The sequence below is a fragment of the Chrysemys picta genome, chromosome 17 (assembly GCF_011386835.1).
Source record: "Chrysemys picta bellii isolate R12L10 chromosome 17, ASM1138683v2, whole genome shotgun sequence".
NCBI lineage: Eukaryota > Metazoa > Chordata > Testudines > Emydidae > Chrysemys > Chrysemys picta.
Window position 1 is genome coordinate 7300017 of NC_088807.1, and position 16474 is coordinate 7316490.

The window sequence follows — 16474 nt, forward strand, 5'->3', positions numbered from 1 at the left end:
GATAGGATGGATTGTACCCTCAGCAAGTTCGCAGATAACACTAAGGTGGGGGGAGAGGTAGATATGCTGCAGGGTAGGGATAGGGTCCAGAGTGACCTAGACAAATTGGAGGATTGGGCAAAAAGAAATCTGATAAGATCAACAAGGACAAGTTCAGAGTCCTGCCCTTAGGATGGAAAAAACCCCATGCACCGTTACAGGCTGGGGACCGACTGGCTAAGCGGCAGTTCTGCAGAAAAGGAACTTGGGATTACAGTGGACGAGAAGCTGGATATGTGTCAACAGTGTGCCCTTGTTGCCAAGATGGCTAATGGCTAATAACCCATAATCAGCATGGACGCATGTTCTCTGGAATGGTGGTTGAAGCATGAAGGGACAATATGAATCTTTAGTGCATCTGGCACGTAATTATCTTGCGACACTGGCTACAACAGTGCCATGTGAACACCTGTTCTCACTTTCAGATGACATTGTAAACAAGAAGCGGGCTGCATTATCTTCTGAAAATATAAACAAACTTACTTGTTTGAGTGACTTGCTGAACAAGAAATAGGACTGAGTGGACTTGTACGCTCTACATTTTACATTGTTTTATTTTTGAATGCAGATATTTTTTGTACATCATTCTACATTTGTAAGTTCAACTTTCATGATAAAGAGATTGCATTACAGTACTTGTATGAGGTGAATTGAAATATACTATTTATTTTGTTTTTAACCGCATAAATATTTGCAATAAAAATAAATATAACAGTGCAATCCATAGTAATTTTTTTAATCGCTTGACAGCCCTACTTTTTTGCTTTTCACTCATGTTGAACAATCTCATTGTAGTTTTTAATCAGTTTCACATTCTCATTTGCACGCATTTGCAAAAGGCTCTTGGCTTTAGGTTACAACCCTGCTAGGGAAAGTTTAATTCCACAGGAAAACCCTGTCTGCACGGGAAGTAAAGAAAGGCAGTATGGAAACCATTCTACTCACTTTAAATTGTTTAAAACCTTGGTTTTGTAAACCCTAATTGTGGGGCCCAAACTGACCTGTCTGAGAAGGAATTGAATTTGGCAAAGAAAATCAGAGGGAAGGAACACAATACATATTTAAAATAAAAACAAATGTTGGAAGGGTGTAACCTGCCTTAGCAGAGGAAGCAAGTAGGGATTGGGTTTGGAATGAAATGTTTTCAGTTGACATTAATTTGCATTGTTTTGGTTATAAAATAGCAAGCCGTTAAAGCGTGGCTCTGCTCTGAATAGAGACTGTAATGATAGAGGCATCGGGCTTCACGTTTATTGTCTAAGGGCTTCTCTCTATACAAAGCGACAAAGAGTCCTGTGGCACCTTATAGACTAACAGACGTATCGGAGCATGAGCTTTCGTGGGTGAATACCCACTTCGTCAGATGCATGTCGTGGAAGTTTCCAGAGGCAGGTATAAACATGCAGGCAAGAATCAGTCTAGAGATAACGAAGTTAGTTCAATCAGGGAGGATGAGGCCTTCTTCTAGCAGTTGAGGTGTGAACACCAAGGGAGGAGAAACTGCTTTTGTAGTTGGCTGGCCAACTACAATATACTCTATAGACAGTATTTGTCCAGTGCAAAGCCCTAACATGGACGCCCTTCTCCCAGTGTAAACCACCTTCTATTGGTTTGCAAGCTAAACTCATAGAACGAATATTGCACTGGATTAAGCCTGTCTATCCAAGCTACGGGTTTGCACCCATTTACCTTAACTGGTTTTTAAATGATTTGATTGAATCTGTGCACCGCCCAGTTCTCAGGCTCTAGATCAAATGGGCCAGCCTGAGATCTGACAATCTATCAGGACTCTTTTCTTCTCCTCCCCAAGTGACACCTTGTCAGTGGGTTTGCTCGGGTGTAGCCTGTTCCGATTTTATACCCAAGTCTCTGGATGACGCACCAGGAGAAGAATCCCGCTGTCTCCTTTTTAGCTGTGTTAGCTTGGAGATACCGACCGGTAAAAACAATCAAAAAGGATGAGTTACTGAAGTGTGCAACTCTGACTGAGAACCACAAAGGGCCAGATTCTCAGTAACGTTCCAGCCCCTCAGCAAAGGGTCCAGGAAACATTTGGATCTATCCACCTGAGAATTGCCCAGGCATGAGGGAGCTCTCGGCAGGCAGGCAGCCAGCGTAGCCCGTCACTGAGCCACCCCTCACGTGCAGAGTGAAGAGGGTGCATGGCCAGGGATGTGCGTTTCTATATGGTCGCACAGGGACTATAGCCAGCTGGCACAGATTAGAGCAGCCCCTAGGCTGCTGTAACCAACATCAGGGCGCAGGGTAGTATACTCACTTCTGTGCCAAACAGGAACAGAAAATGCAGCCCAAGGAGCAGATCAGCTAAGAAGGGGCCATTCCAGAGAGTCACTCTTTAGAGTGGCACGGCGTATTAAAACGACACAGATTTCTTCTCCCACATTCATGGGGGAATTCCAGCAGATGCACAACGGAGGCATAACTCATATCGTTTCTGTAGGTTGTATACAACTATCAAAGATCTGTTCAAAGTCCTTTCCCTCTCTGTGGTGATCAAGATCAAGGGAACACTAGGTGTTCATTACAACCGATGTTCATTTATAGACTTTAATAACCTCTGTAAATGCTGTGCAAACAAAGATCTCTGTACCCAGGCTGTCTGCCTATGCAGGGCACAGGGATCCGCTCCAAAGTTCACTCTATCCCAGAAAGCAAACAAGGCTCCCAAAGAACAACACACCTGCTACATTCATAGCTCGGAGGCCCAGGGCTTCTGGGTTTAAGCAAACTCTGCAGAGCTGCTACACAGCCATCGCCTATGCGTGGCCCGGTGGGGAGGATTCCTCCCACAGGGCCAGATTCTTTTCTGCATCCACCTTATGTTGGGTACAGCAGCAGTGGGAGCTGTCAAGGAGCCAGCAACCTGATCCTCGGCCCAGGCCCATTTTAGTGCAGCCCACTGGTTGTGGCTCCCTAGAGACTATACACCCTCTGGGGATTTGTGCTCTTGCCACTCTCCCTGCCTGCCCCTCCTTGCTACTGACATGGCTTCGGCACTGGGGGCTCCAGGGAGGACAGCTGTACCAGCTCTGCCTACCGGCAACTCCTCCAGCTGGGGAGTTCCTGGCGATTTCTGCTCCCATTGCACTGCTTGGGCGCTGAAAAAGAGTGCCACAGACCAAAGACTTTGGCCTGAAACATGTATTCTCTCAGCGATGGGCTACTTGGCTGATTAGCAGGTGCTGAACTGAGGCTCCCGAAGGACGAGCTAAAAACATTTGTTGTTCTGAAGAAAGCGTAAAACGTGTCCCTGGAAAAAGATTTGCTGCGTGGAGCTTCTTATGCTACTAAAGAGACTGAGAACAGGGTCACAGCCACTGGCCCTGTGCATTCCCAAGGGCGCTCTCACATCCTGTCCAGCCCAGCCACTCCTGGCAAACAGCCAAACCGATTCGGGGGGAGGGCGGGGGCACCGGGTATGTTTATTTCTCTGTGTTTACGGATGCCTCCTCTTCCCCAGATTTTCTGACTGAAGATGATATTTACTGCTGCTGCCTCTCCAAGACACTGCTGCACACCTCTACGCCCGTGACCATCGGCTTCTACTGTCCCGTTGGGAGCCGTTTTAATTCGCTGCTTGATAAAATAACAGGTGGGCTCAGGGATGCTTTGGGGTTTCCCCAGCCAGGAGAACTGGTGCTTTCAGACAGGCTAGAATACCTAGGAGGCGCTGGGTGGAGCATGGCAGACTGGCACAAGACAGGCTGCTGGGAGAGAGAGAGAGGAACGCCAATATTCTCCCGCCTGGCCCGGCAGTGAAGAGGTATGACCTGTACCTGATCCACGGCAGGGCGCTGCGAGTGCTATGGGATGCCAGCTCCTAGGTGCCTGGTAGCATGGTCGGAGGCAAGTGCAGTGAGTGATCCAAGCAAGGGGCTCTACAGGCCTCAGGGGGTTCCCCAGACTGTGTGCATGCTGCGAGTCGGACTCTGGACTCTGGGCACAAAGGGGCTATTGCCCTGGGCACGGTGGCTTTACCATACAAATGAAACACGATAAACTCAGCCCCTGCCAGGCCCCAGCACAGTCCCTTGCGGCTTCCACCACAGTCCTTTTCCCTGATGCCCTCCTCCTGCTCAGAGCTGGCCTCTGCATCCTGCTGCAGCTACTGATGGGCGCGGGCCCCTGTAGCCTAGCCCCCATGTCCTCCAGTCCCATCTCCCGTGCTGTAGGTTACCCAGCCATTTCCTTCATGAGCAGCTGCTCCCTGCTCTACACAGTCGCCAGCCCCTTCTTCGGCCCAGCTGCCCCCGCACTCCCGACCCTTCCCATCCTTTGGAGATTATGGAGCCCTCTGATGGGCAAACGGTAAACAACGGGTTAACACAGTAGTGTCCAGTCATGGGTGGCGGGTCAACCAGCTGTTGGAGCAGGCTAGCTCCCGGCCCCTCCCCTTCTGCCTGAGGCCCCTCCCCCTCCTCTCCTGCCCTCCCTCCCCCACTGGAGCCCAGAGCACTCCACTGTGGATGTGCCCTCCCCTCACCCCCCCAGCCCTGGGCCATCTGAGCGCCCGCAGCCCCAGAGCGCCGGGGGCATCCCGAGTGCCCACAGCCCCGGAGTGCTGGGTGGGCGGCACATGGGCGGGGCCATACTGGGCTGTTCGGGGAGGCTTAGGCCCCCCCCCCAGCCTACATAGCCACCACCCATGTGCCCAGTGATGAGTCGGCAGACTTATTACCGTACTAAAGGTGTCCCAGCTCGAACAACTTCTGGTCTGGTGTAACACGTTGTTCTCAGGCTGGCCAATACAAAGTCTTTGTACTGATTTAACTACAGTAGAACCTCAGAGTTATGAACCCCTCGGGGATGGAGGTGGTTTGTAACTCTGAAGAAAATGGTCTCTCAAAAGTTCACAACTGAACATTGACTTAATACAGCTTTGAAACTTTAATATGCAAAATAAAAATGCTGCTTTTCCTTTACTTTTTAGAGGTTGACATTTAACACATTATTGTGCAGTATTAGCCTCTCTTTTTTTTTGGTCCCGGCTGCTGCCTGACCGCATACTTCTGGTTCCAAATGAGGTGTGTGGTTGACTGTTCAGTTCGTAACTCTGGTGTTCGTAACTCTGAAGTTCTACTGCATATTGGTTTTGAAAGTGTCCATAATGGTAAAACTTATTTCAGTAAACAGAAGTTATATGTTTGTATCAGTGTAACTGAGGCCATGCGGGGGAAGTATCAATATAGTTACATCCATTTCTAAAGGAGGTATTCCTGCTTTTTCTGTATCAGTTTCTTTATTGGTTATAGCTTATTTTTACCAAAATATACACTAACAATATAAATGCTTTTAATCAGCTGCCAAGTCGCCTTTCAAAATGGGACTTAGGCTCCTCAGTCACTTAGGGCCAGATATAGGGAGGGATAGCTCAGTGGTTTGAGCGTTGGCCTGCTAAACCCAGGGTTGTGAGATCAATCCTTGAGAGGGCCACTTAGGGATCTGGGGCAAGATTAGTACTTGGTCCTGCTAGTGAAGGCAGGGGGCTGGACTCAATGACCTTTCAAGGTCCCTTCCAGTTCTAGGAGATGGGATATCTCCATTCATTTATTTAAAAGGGGGGAGGGATAGCTCAGTGGCTTGAGCATTGGCCTGCTAAACTCAGGGTTGTGAGTTCAATCCTTGAGGGGGCAATTTATGGAACTGGGTCAAAAATCTGTCTTGGGATTGGCCCTGCTTTGAGCAGGGGTTGGACTAGATGACCTCCTGAGGTCCCTTCCAACCCTGATATTCTATGATTTAGGCACCTAAAGATGCAGATAGGCATCTAGCCCCAAATTTTTAAAGATATTTAGTAGGACTGTCAATTCATTGCAGTTAACACAAGTAATTAATGCAAAGCAAATTAACTAGATTAAAAAATAGTTGCCATTGATTGTAGTTTTAATCACACTGTTAATAATAGAATACCAATTTGAATTTAGTATAAATATTTTCGGTTTTTCTATATTTTCAAATATATTGATTTCAATTACAACGCAGAATGCAAAGTGCACAGTGCTCGCTTTGTATTATATTTGTTATGACAAATATCTGCACTGTAAAAAAGAGAAACAAAAGAAGTAGTTCTCAATTCACCTCATGCAAGTACTCTAGTGTAATCTCTTTATTGTGAAAGGGCAACTTATAAACGTAGACTTTTTTTTACATAACCGCACTCAAAAACAAAACAGTGTGAAACTTTAGAGATAATGCTGCCCACCTCCACCATTTTGAAGCACTTGGAGGAGAGGAAGGTGATCAGGAACAGTCAACATGGATTCACCAAGGGCAAGTCATACCTGACCAACCTGATTGCCTTCTATGATGAGATAACTGGCTCTGTGGATATGGTGAAAGCAGTGGACGTGATATATCTTGACTTCAGCAAAACTTTTGATACGGTCTCCTACAGTATTCTTGCCAGCAAATTAAAAAAGTATGGATTGGATGAATGGACTATAACATGGCTAGATTATCGGGCTCAATGGGCAATGATCAACGGCTCGATGTCTAGTTGGCAGCTGGTATCAAGCCGAGTACCCCAGGGGTCAGACCTGGCGCCAGTTTTGTTCAACATCTTTATTAATGATGTGGATGATGGGATAGATTGCACCCTCAGCAAGTTCGCAGATGACACTAAGGTGGGTGGAGAGGTAGATATCCTGGATGGTAGGGATAGGGTCTTGTATGACCTAGACAAATTGGAGGATTGGGCAAAAAGAAATCTGATGAAGTTCAACAAGGACAAGTGCAGAGTCCTGCACTTAGGACGGAAGAATCCCATGCACTGCTACAGGCTGGGACCAACTGGCTAAGCAGCAGTTCTGCAGAAAAGGACCTGGGGATTACAGTGAATGAGAAGCTGGATATGTGTCAGCAGTGTGCTCTTGTTACCAAGCAGGCTAATGGCATATTGGGCTGCATTAGTAGGAGCATTGCCAGCAGATCGAGGGAAGTGATTATTCCCTTCTATTTGGCACTGGTGAGGCCACATCTGGAGTATTGAGTCCAGTTTTGGGCCCCCCACTACAGAAAGGATGTGGACAAATTGGAGAGAATCCAGCAGAAGGCAAAGAAAATGATCAGGGAACTTGGGCACATGACTTACGAGGGGAGACTGAGGGAACTGGGCTTGTTTAGTCTGCAGACGAGAAGAGTGTGTGTGTGTGTGGGGGGGGGGGGATTGGATAACAGCTTTCAACTACCTGGAGGGGGGTTCCAATGAGGATGGAGCTCGGCTGTTCTCAGTGATGGCAAATGACATAACAAGGAGCAATGGTCTCACGTTGCAGTGGAGGAGGTGTAGGTTGGATATTAGGAAACACTATTTCACTAGGAGGGTGGTGAAGCACTGAGTCCCTTGCAGCTGACAGTGTGAACACATGGAAGCACTTTCTCTGATGCTATCTCCGAGGGCTAGTTTAACTCCTGGCACTCTACATCTGCAAGTGTAGACAAGGCCATAGAATATCAGGGTTGGAAGGGATCTCAGGAGGTATCTAGTCCAACCCCCTGCTCAAAGCAGGACCAATACCAACTAAATCATCCCAGCCAGGGCTTTGTCAAGCCAGGCCTTAAAAACCTCTAAGAAGGTCCTCCTTGCTTCTTCGCAGCTGCTTCCTGAGTCTGTGCAGCCTTTCGGCCCTTGATAACAAGGACGGCTGGATCTCAAGGTTGCATTTGTAAAGCCAAAATGCAACATTTAACAGCGGCAGCATTGTTCACACTAGACAGAGCAATGATTCGGCCGAACTTCAAGACAAGCACAGTGCACACAATAACACAAACTGCCTGTCCCAAGGCGAGCGCACATTACCCACAAGAGCCCCGAAATGGTGAGTAACCACAGGGGCAGGGGGGACTGATTGTTCCAGGACCATACTGTTCTCTGGGATCCTGTGCCTTGGGGAGAGCCAACAGCTGCAGGGGGCCCCTATCCTGAACACTGTCCCCACATTTTCCACAGGATGGGTTAGATATCTGGAAGATATCTCACTGCTGAGGGTGACCTGGGAAGCAAGGGAGGGCCTTCTACTACGATGCGGCTTCTGCCCTGGCCCATATTCAGCTTGCCTGTGTGCAGCAATGGTCCCCCACCCCTCACAGCACATTGGTGTGGACATGTTAGCCTGACTGGAACAAGGAGCACGGCAGCTCTGCCAAGGAACCTGCGCAAGCGGATTGCCCAGCGTCTGCATGAGACCTTCAATGAGATCACTGAGGCCCATTACCGCGATGTGCGAGACTACACCAACGCCCTATTCCGCATCTAGGCATGCACGCAGCCCTAACCCTCCTCGCCCCAACAGCCCGCACCCAACAACTCCCTTCTCAAAATCAAAGCCGCTTACCAGGCACCTCCTCTGCTGTTTATTCTTCCCCAAGCACCGTCCGCTGCGACTGGCTACCTTCCTCCTGGCTTAAAAACAGCTCCTGGCTGCAGGCATCTAGGGAAGCCAGGCTGTCCTCTGGCTCTGGGCCCCCCTCCTCCTCAGTACCCTTGCTCCCGCTTTCCTCCTCCTGCCTTGTTGCACTCTGGGCTGCCACGGCCTCTGAAGTGTCCATGGTGCTCTTTGGAGTGGAGGTGGGGTTGCCCCCAAGTATCTCGTCCAGCCCTTTGTAGAACCGACAGGTTGTGGGGGCAGCACCGGAGCGGCTGTTTGCCTCCTGCCCTTTGTGGTAGGGGTTCCGCAGCTCCTTCACTTTAATCCTGCACCACACTGCGCCCTGGTCATGCCCCCTTTCTATCATGGCCCTTGATATCTGCCCATAGGTATCGTAATTCCTACAGCTGGAGTACAGCTGGGACTGGACAGCTTCCTCCCCCCAAACACTGATGAGGTCCAGCACCTCGCCATTGCTCCATACTGGGGATCGCCTGGCGCCTGGAGAGATGGTCACCTGGAAAGATTCGCTGAGAGCACTCCACGCCTGGCTGAGCAAACAGGAAGGGGACTCTCAAAATTCTCAGATAATTTAAAGGGCAGGTCTGAAGATTGGTCACCTGAGGGCAGGGCAGTAGACTTCAAAGTGATGACCAGAGTGGCTAGAACAGGCATTGTGGGACACTTCCTGGAGGCTGATCAGAGCGCATTAATAGACCAGGGCGTCCACACTGGGACGCAGAAAGCTCTATGCTTCTCGTGGAGGTGGATTACCAAGGGCGCTCCAGCCGCGGAGTCCGGGCACTCTACGTGCCAGTGTGGACACCTCAGGAGTTAGGGCGCCTGGGGCTGATTTAATGCGCTCCAACTTGCAAGTGTAGACAAGCCCTATGAGTCTATGATTCTTATTTACAATGTCAGCTGAAAGTGAGAACAGGTATTCATACGGCATTGTAGCCGGCTTGCAAGGTATTTACGTGCCAGATATGCTAAACATTTGTATGCCCTTTGTGCTCCCACACACAGACAGCTAGTGAGCTGGCTTGGTTAGGTTAGTGCCGTCACAGCGTATGTTCCTCCTGCCCAGTTAGAAAGGTTCAGGGATGTTGCAGTCTTTAACAAGGGGGCTGAACAGAGAAAGGAGATCAGCGGCAGCTCCAGGCACCAGCGCACGAAGCGTGTGCCTGGGGTGGCAAGCTACGGGGGGGGCGGCCTGCCGTTCGCTCCGAGGGCGGCAGTCAGGCCGCTTTGGGCGGCATGCCTTCGGGATGTCCGCCGGTCCCGTGGCTTCAGTGGCAATTTGGCAGCGGGTACGCCGAAGGCGCGGGACCGGCGGACCTCCCGCAGGCGCACCGCCAAAGGCAGCCTGACTGCCGTGCTTGGGGCAGCAAAAAAACCAAAGCCGCCCCTGGAGGAGGTTACTCGGACACTTCGCATGAGGAGGATTGTAATACATAACTAAAAGTCCCCCAAACACCCGGTTATAAGAGTCAGGTGACAATCACAGCCCCCATTCTCTCTGGGTTTTTCAGTGATTTTTGTTTCAACCTACTATATTCTGCAAATTCTCTGTTTTCATTTATAGAAACGAACTGTGTTCTGCCTTCTTTACTGCCAGGATCCCCATGGAAACTACTGGGCAGTTGCCTTCCAGCAGTCTGTCCCCAAACATATCATATTTCAGCAGCAAAGACAGGAGCCCATCCCACCATTCTCACCTGAATAGAATGCACATGGAGCTATATGGGGCCATGGACATACTATGCTGGGACCCAGATCCTGGAGACTTCCAAGTCTTTCAATTTTCACTCAGGCAAATACTCACTGGAGTCCAAGACTCCAGGATCTCATGCATTTCATGCAATTTCCTCCAAAGCAAAACAAGGAAGTTAAATATGAAATAAGCCTCCATTAAAACTCCAGAAAGTCAGGAAACACCATAGTTAAGATTCCAGCAGCAAAGTTAATTCAGCTACTTTGCACACCTGTGAACTGAACACAACGTCCCAGGGACAGTTGCATCCAAGCCAGGTCCCCCTGCTCTGTAGTGTGATTCTTTGCGTATGCTGCCCACATGTGCAATGGTCTCGTCTGCTGCCTTATAACATTTCAAGCTCCTGTCTAATTTGCTGCCCACTGCCACACACCAACCTTCCCTGTCACCCTTGGAGTATATGTGTTTGGGATACTTTCCCTGGGATTCACTGGCTGCATCTTTCAAGTTTAATCCATTTTATTTTTTCTGACTCTTCTCCAAATCTCTCTAGGTCCCTTCATGTTATTTCTCTGGCCTCCAAGTTTGCAGAACCTCTCCGTTTAAAATCATCTGCCATTTTTTCTAATATGCAATTTATCCCTTTTCTCCAGATCATTAATGAAGATGTTAAATTAAGACAGACCAAAGCTAGCACAGATCCCTATGGCACCCTATTAAACAGTTTATTTCAGCAACCCAGTAAGACAACAAATCAGGGCCACGTGACCTGTTTGGAAGGGCCTCCCCACCTCCCCTTAATGTGACATGGTGCCATACAGCAGGGTAACCAGTTGTTTTTTCTGCTTCTCCAGCCTGCATGCTCAAAGAATCCATTCAGAGAGAAGAAGAGGAGCTGAGAAAATCAAACCAAAAGCCAAGAAGACCTGAAGGTTGGGGCTATTTTCTTCTTCTGTGGTATCTGCTCTTCTACCAGCCAGTGATCACTGAAATCCACCTGAGGAGGGAGAACATTCAGTTCCTCTTCATCAGATTTAGTGCTTGGCAATATGCCGGCAGCGACAAGCTGTGGGCAGGGCTGGTCACCACACTCTGTCAAAGCATCCGCAAGCACTTTGGTGCCCTGCCTTTGAGCTTTTACCACGTGATGGGGAAAAGGCCCAGATTTGCCTCTGGCTTTAGCCAAGACGAATGGCTTCTCAACAAGCGGACCTGTCTTACGTTAGGAGGCCTCGTGTTTGTCCTAGTGTCGGGCGTAAGCCTGCTCTCAGTGGCGATCTTTGTTCCAGGAATAAAAGACAGCAGTGCGTTAAAGGTCATTGGCAGTGCTACCACCGGCCTGTCTGGATCAGGAATATTAGTGACTGTTTTTTCTGTGGTTAAGAACATGGTTATCAGCCAGAAGCAGAAAATTGAGAAGATGACAGACAGTGAGAAGTTTAGCAGTCACCTAGGCTTCATGAGCCAAGTGAAGAAGGAAATCGAGATGCTGACCAGCTTTGTGTATTACATGGAGATCTATCAGAGACGGCGGCTGCGCATAGTGCTGGAGATCACCAGTTTGGATATGTGCTACCCAGAGAGGGTCGTTGGGGTTTTGAATGCAATAAACACTTTGCTCTCGGACACTAACGCCCCGTTCATTTTCATCCTGGTGATAGATCCCAGCATCATTGCATCGTGTTTGGAACAAACCAGCTGCATGAAAGGAATGGCCGACAACGGGTACCTGTTCCTGAACCGCACGGTGACTTTGCCTTTTTCAATACCAGAGATGGGCACAAAGTCCAAACTGCAGCATTTGCAAGATGCTGTCCAGAGCCGGGAGGACCTGATGTACAAAATCATCACAAAAAACATGGAAAGGGGAGTCAGGAACGTAAAGGGGAAAATGATAAAGCTGGTAGATATGGAGATGTCCAGTGAATTGGACCAAAGCCAAATCGATGCTCAAGCTGTGAGGTATATTCATGAAGCATTTCATGCTCTGCACGATGACACTGATTGTCTCTATAAATACATTCCAGATAGCATTATTCAAATGAAAAGGATAGTCAACACAATTCCCATCACCATCAGACTCATGCTGCAGCAGAACCTTATGAGACATACAATGTCTCCAAGGTCCGTGGCTGCATGGGTGGTCATGGCTAATCAATGGCCATGCCGCTTGAGTTGGGTGTTGCAGTGCCTTGAGGACAGGCTGCAGATTCGACCAACAGAGGAGTACAGGAACCAGTCCTTATGGGGAATCTTCGTGGAAAACTGTAAAGAGCTGTACTCCATGCACAAAGTCCTCCAGAACATCTTGGCCTTGGATGGGGACCCAGAACTCTTTGGGAATTTTTTGTCTAATGATTTTCCTTTCACAGTACAGGAGGCCAACACCTTTCTAAAGTCCACAATCAATCTGGACCATTCAATAAGGCATAAATTGGGACTAATACGAGGAGTTAATTCACTGAATAAGGCAAATGATACAAGCGTAACTAAGTTTTCACCTGTCCAGGTGTCTACGGGTGTGCAGTGTTCTGGTATAGAGGAATGCAGTTAAACAATTGAAAATACTTCAGTTATTTGCCTTAGAGAGGAAAAAAGGAAGAAGTTACCATCTATAAACTGTTGAATGATTCAGTGAAAATCACTCTGGTGCTTCTACTGACTAAATTTGCATCTACCCTCACCTAGGTAGTTAAGTCAAAATGCTGCCAGCTCTCATGTTTGAGGGTACACAGTGCTTATCTGAGCCAAAGTAACAGACTAAGTCCTCATTTTTAAGAGAGTCTTAGCCTGGCCTCTGACATTGCAGGCCCACATGATTGTGGCCTCATCTCAGCACAGCGATTCTAACTACCTGCTTGCTGGCTGCAGCCACGTAGCTAAAGCCAACATTTTTTTGGGTGCTCAACTTTAGGTGTTTTAAGCTGGGCACCCAAAACTTGAGGCAACAAAAGTCAGGGCCCATTTTTGAAAACTTTTCCCTAAATATTTAAGTACAATAAAATGTCACTCACAATTCTTGTCACCCACAAAATTGCAGATGTAAATTTGGAAGCAAGTTTTCAAAATCAGGCTCTAGACAAACACCAATTGTTTCCTCTAGAACAGTGGTTCCCAAACGTGTTCTGCCGCTTGTGCAGGGAAAGCTCCTGGCGGGCTGGGCCGGTTTGTTTACCTGCTGCGTCCGCAGGTTCGGCCAATCGCGGCTCCCAGTGGCCGCGATTCGCTGCTCCAGGCCAATGGGAGTTGCTGGAAGCGGCGGCCAGTACATCCCTCGGCCTGCACCGCTTCCAGCAGCTCCCATTGGCCTGGAGCAGCAAACCGCAGCCACTGGGAGCCACGATCGGCCGAACCTGCAAACGCGGCAGGTAAACAAACCGGCCCGGCCCGCCAGGGGTTTTCCCTGCCCAAGCGGCGGAACAAGTTTGGGAACCACTGATCTAGTATTGTAAATACTGAGCTAAAGCCTTCCCTTAGCCACTCCCATACAGCTTGGCTCTCTTGGATCTAGTAATGAGCAGAACTTGCCCTGGACCAGATGTGAGGTGTGTAAGTGAGCGGTAACTGATCCTAATTCTCAGGTATACTCAGGTCACTTTACAGGGCTCTGGCAATGTCAAGGGCCCTAAAGTGGGAGAAACTGATAAGGACCCCCAGAGCACTATGTCAATGGGAATCAATTTACTGGGTACAGCGTATGGAGATGTGTCCCTGCAGTGGAGCAGGGCGGCAGCGATCCATGTGTGATCAGTGAGTAAGTCTGTGACTAGGAAGGTTGGTACATTTGAAGGGATGCTGGTATGCAGGTACAGTGTGAAGGTGCGAAGTGTTGTAATTATGGTGCGAGTGTGCTGGTCGAATGATGGTCAGCTGTGAAGGTATGAGCTGTGTGTGTGTGCGCACGCCACAATGAGTTGCGTAAGCAGGCCTCAGTGATTTGTGCAGCCCGTAGGCATGAGGTGTTGTAGTATGACATAGGTGCATGGAGTTCTAGCACGCTGCTGATTTTAACATTATAATCACCTATTAGCTCCATCTCTGCATCTCTCTCCCTTTAAATTTAGATGAATAGAGTGAAACAAGTCTCAATCAGGCTTCTGTATAGAATACCTACCAGGGCATCTCATTTCTTGCCTTACAATGCCATCATGTGGCCGGTTATTTTGCTGATTTAAAGCTACACAAAGCTCCGGTCTCACGGTTTATGACGCTTTTACTACTTCATTATACTCTCGTTTTCTCTGTTGTTCTAACAATCAGTTTCCCAGCCTTTGGATGTTTGACTGTTTATCTTCCACGGGTACAGATCCGAGAAGCACCAGCAGCCTGTCCCCAATCTGGAGTGGTGCTGCCCCTATGGGGATGTTACCCAGGAGGAGCAGAGAACTGTGATTCTTTCTATCTAAGTTTTATTTTTGTAACTACTTGCAATCCGCAGACAGGACAGGTTTGTTTGGGTTTTTTTTGCTTTGCTCTGTAATCCTAGCTAGCTAGCTGACCCTCTGTCCCCTCTCTGGTCTCTGGCACCCAGCTTGTGTCCTGACCCTCTTGCCCTTCTCTGCTTTGGGGTGGAACTTTGCAACTCTCCCACTCTTAGCCCTGCAGACTTGACTGGGTTTTTCCCTTGGGGAGCCTGAGACGGGTGATAGTGACCTACGGGCTCCTTAAAACAAAGTGTATTTATCTAGCTAGCAGTTGGAGCGAAGCATTAGAGAAAAATTGATTTTAAAGCAATAGCCTTCATGCATATTTAGTCGCGTCTAGTCTCACACCTCGCTATAAGCTAAGCCAGTGGTCTCCAAGGTGGGCTGCGCACACCCCAGGGGGTGTGCAAGAGGATCCTTGGGGGTGCGCGGCAGGAGGAGCGCTTTCTTTCTTTCTTTCTTTCTTTGCTTCGGCAGTTCGGGAGTCTGAGCGGCTTTTTTTTTTTTTCCCCTTCGGCAAAAATGGTAGAGCCGGCGCGGCAGGGGGTGCGTGCTCAAAATTTTTTACTGATAGGGGTGCACAATCAAAAAAGTTTGGAGACCACTGAGCTAAGCTAAACAGGCTTTCCTCTTGATTTACAGGAAGAGAACTGACCCAATTATTATTCTCCTAGCCCACCCAGATTCCCTTGCATCTGTGGGTCTCTCAGGCCTCGGCTTCACGACTAGAAGAGTGTGTTGTTTTTTACCTTGGGGTAACTAGTGTGGGTGAACGATCCCAATGTAAACACATACTGAAGACAAGGCACTTTCTTTTTACTGCAAGGTCAACTAGGTGATGACAGCACTAGACCCCTGCCTGGGGCTGCTCCTGTGGTCACATATGGTCAGCGAGAGGAATTGGAGGCAGGAAAAACCTGACTGTCCATGGCCCTGTACCTTGTCCTTTAAGCAGCACGATGTGGGTGTACAGTGCCACCATCCTGTTTGCATGGATGTCAATGGCTGAACAAGGTGGATTTTTTTTCTTGCTATTTAGCCTAAAGTTCATCTCTTGCCTCTTCTTAACCAAGGGATGCGGTTCCCCTGCTGTTTAGCTGTTCTAATGCTTGCACACACTTATCCTCTGCCCCACAGTCGTCTTGTGGTCAAGTGACCCACAGCAAGTTCTTTCCCAAAGTAAAGATCATCCAGGCTGGAGGGAGGGGTGCTGCCCTGACCTCGCCCACCAAACCACAGCTCCCTAAAAGAGCAGCGTCCCAAATGTGCAGAGGTTCCTGCCCATTTGGAGAGGACAGGATGCCACATTGCCTCAACCCACCCCCCTCCGGACAAGCTTTGGGCCCAAGGAGCAGGTTTCCTGCTCCAGTCGTCACCCGCATGAGAAAAGGCGGGAATGATCTGGTCCTACATTTGCTTCCTGCCCAACAACCCGTCTGGGTCATATTACTGCTGTTGTACTCTTTGCCCACACGGTAAAGGTCCCTGGGCCCAGGGAAAGGCCTGACGGCAGCTCTGTTAAAGAACCTTTTTTGCAGGTTTCCCATTGTGTCGGGGTGCTGCTGGGGAATCCTCAATCAGCCCCTGCCACTCCAGCCCCAATCAGAGGAAATGGATTGGGGCTGGGTAAATAGCTCAGGGTTGCCAAATCACTGACTGCACCTGCCAGCCTCATTAGGCAGGAGCTATAAGGCTTGGAGGAAGTGAGTGAAAAGGGGCGGGGTGGGGAAGGGAGAGGAGCCGAGCCGAGCCGAGCCGAGCCAAGCCGAGCCGAGCCGAGCCGAGCCAAGCCAAGCCAAGCCAAGCCTAGCCTGCTACGCTGTTGCTGACCAGGCCTGTGTTAGGCCAAGCCTGTATATAGTAGGAAACTGGTGGTGGGAAATGGACACAAATAAAGAGCCTGGGAGTTG

At 49.0% G+C, this 16474-nt stretch overlaps 1 protein-coding gene across 1 annotated transcript in view; it reads left to right on the forward strand.

The window, feature by feature from the left end:
* NKPD1 (NTPase KAP family P-loop domain containing 1) overlaps window positions 1-13295 on the forward strand; it is a 32908-nt gene extending 19613 nt beyond the window's left edge. Inside the window, exons 3-4 of the mRNA XM_005295697.4 lie at window positions 3521-3652; window positions 10995-13295. Coding sequence (XP_005295754.3) covers window positions 3521-3652; window positions 10995-12694 — 1832 coding nt within the window. The 3' untranslated portion in view covers window positions 12695-13295. The remainder of the gene's footprint in view (window positions 1-3520; window positions 3653-10994) is intronic.
* Window positions 13296-16474: the final 3179 nt, after the last annotated feature.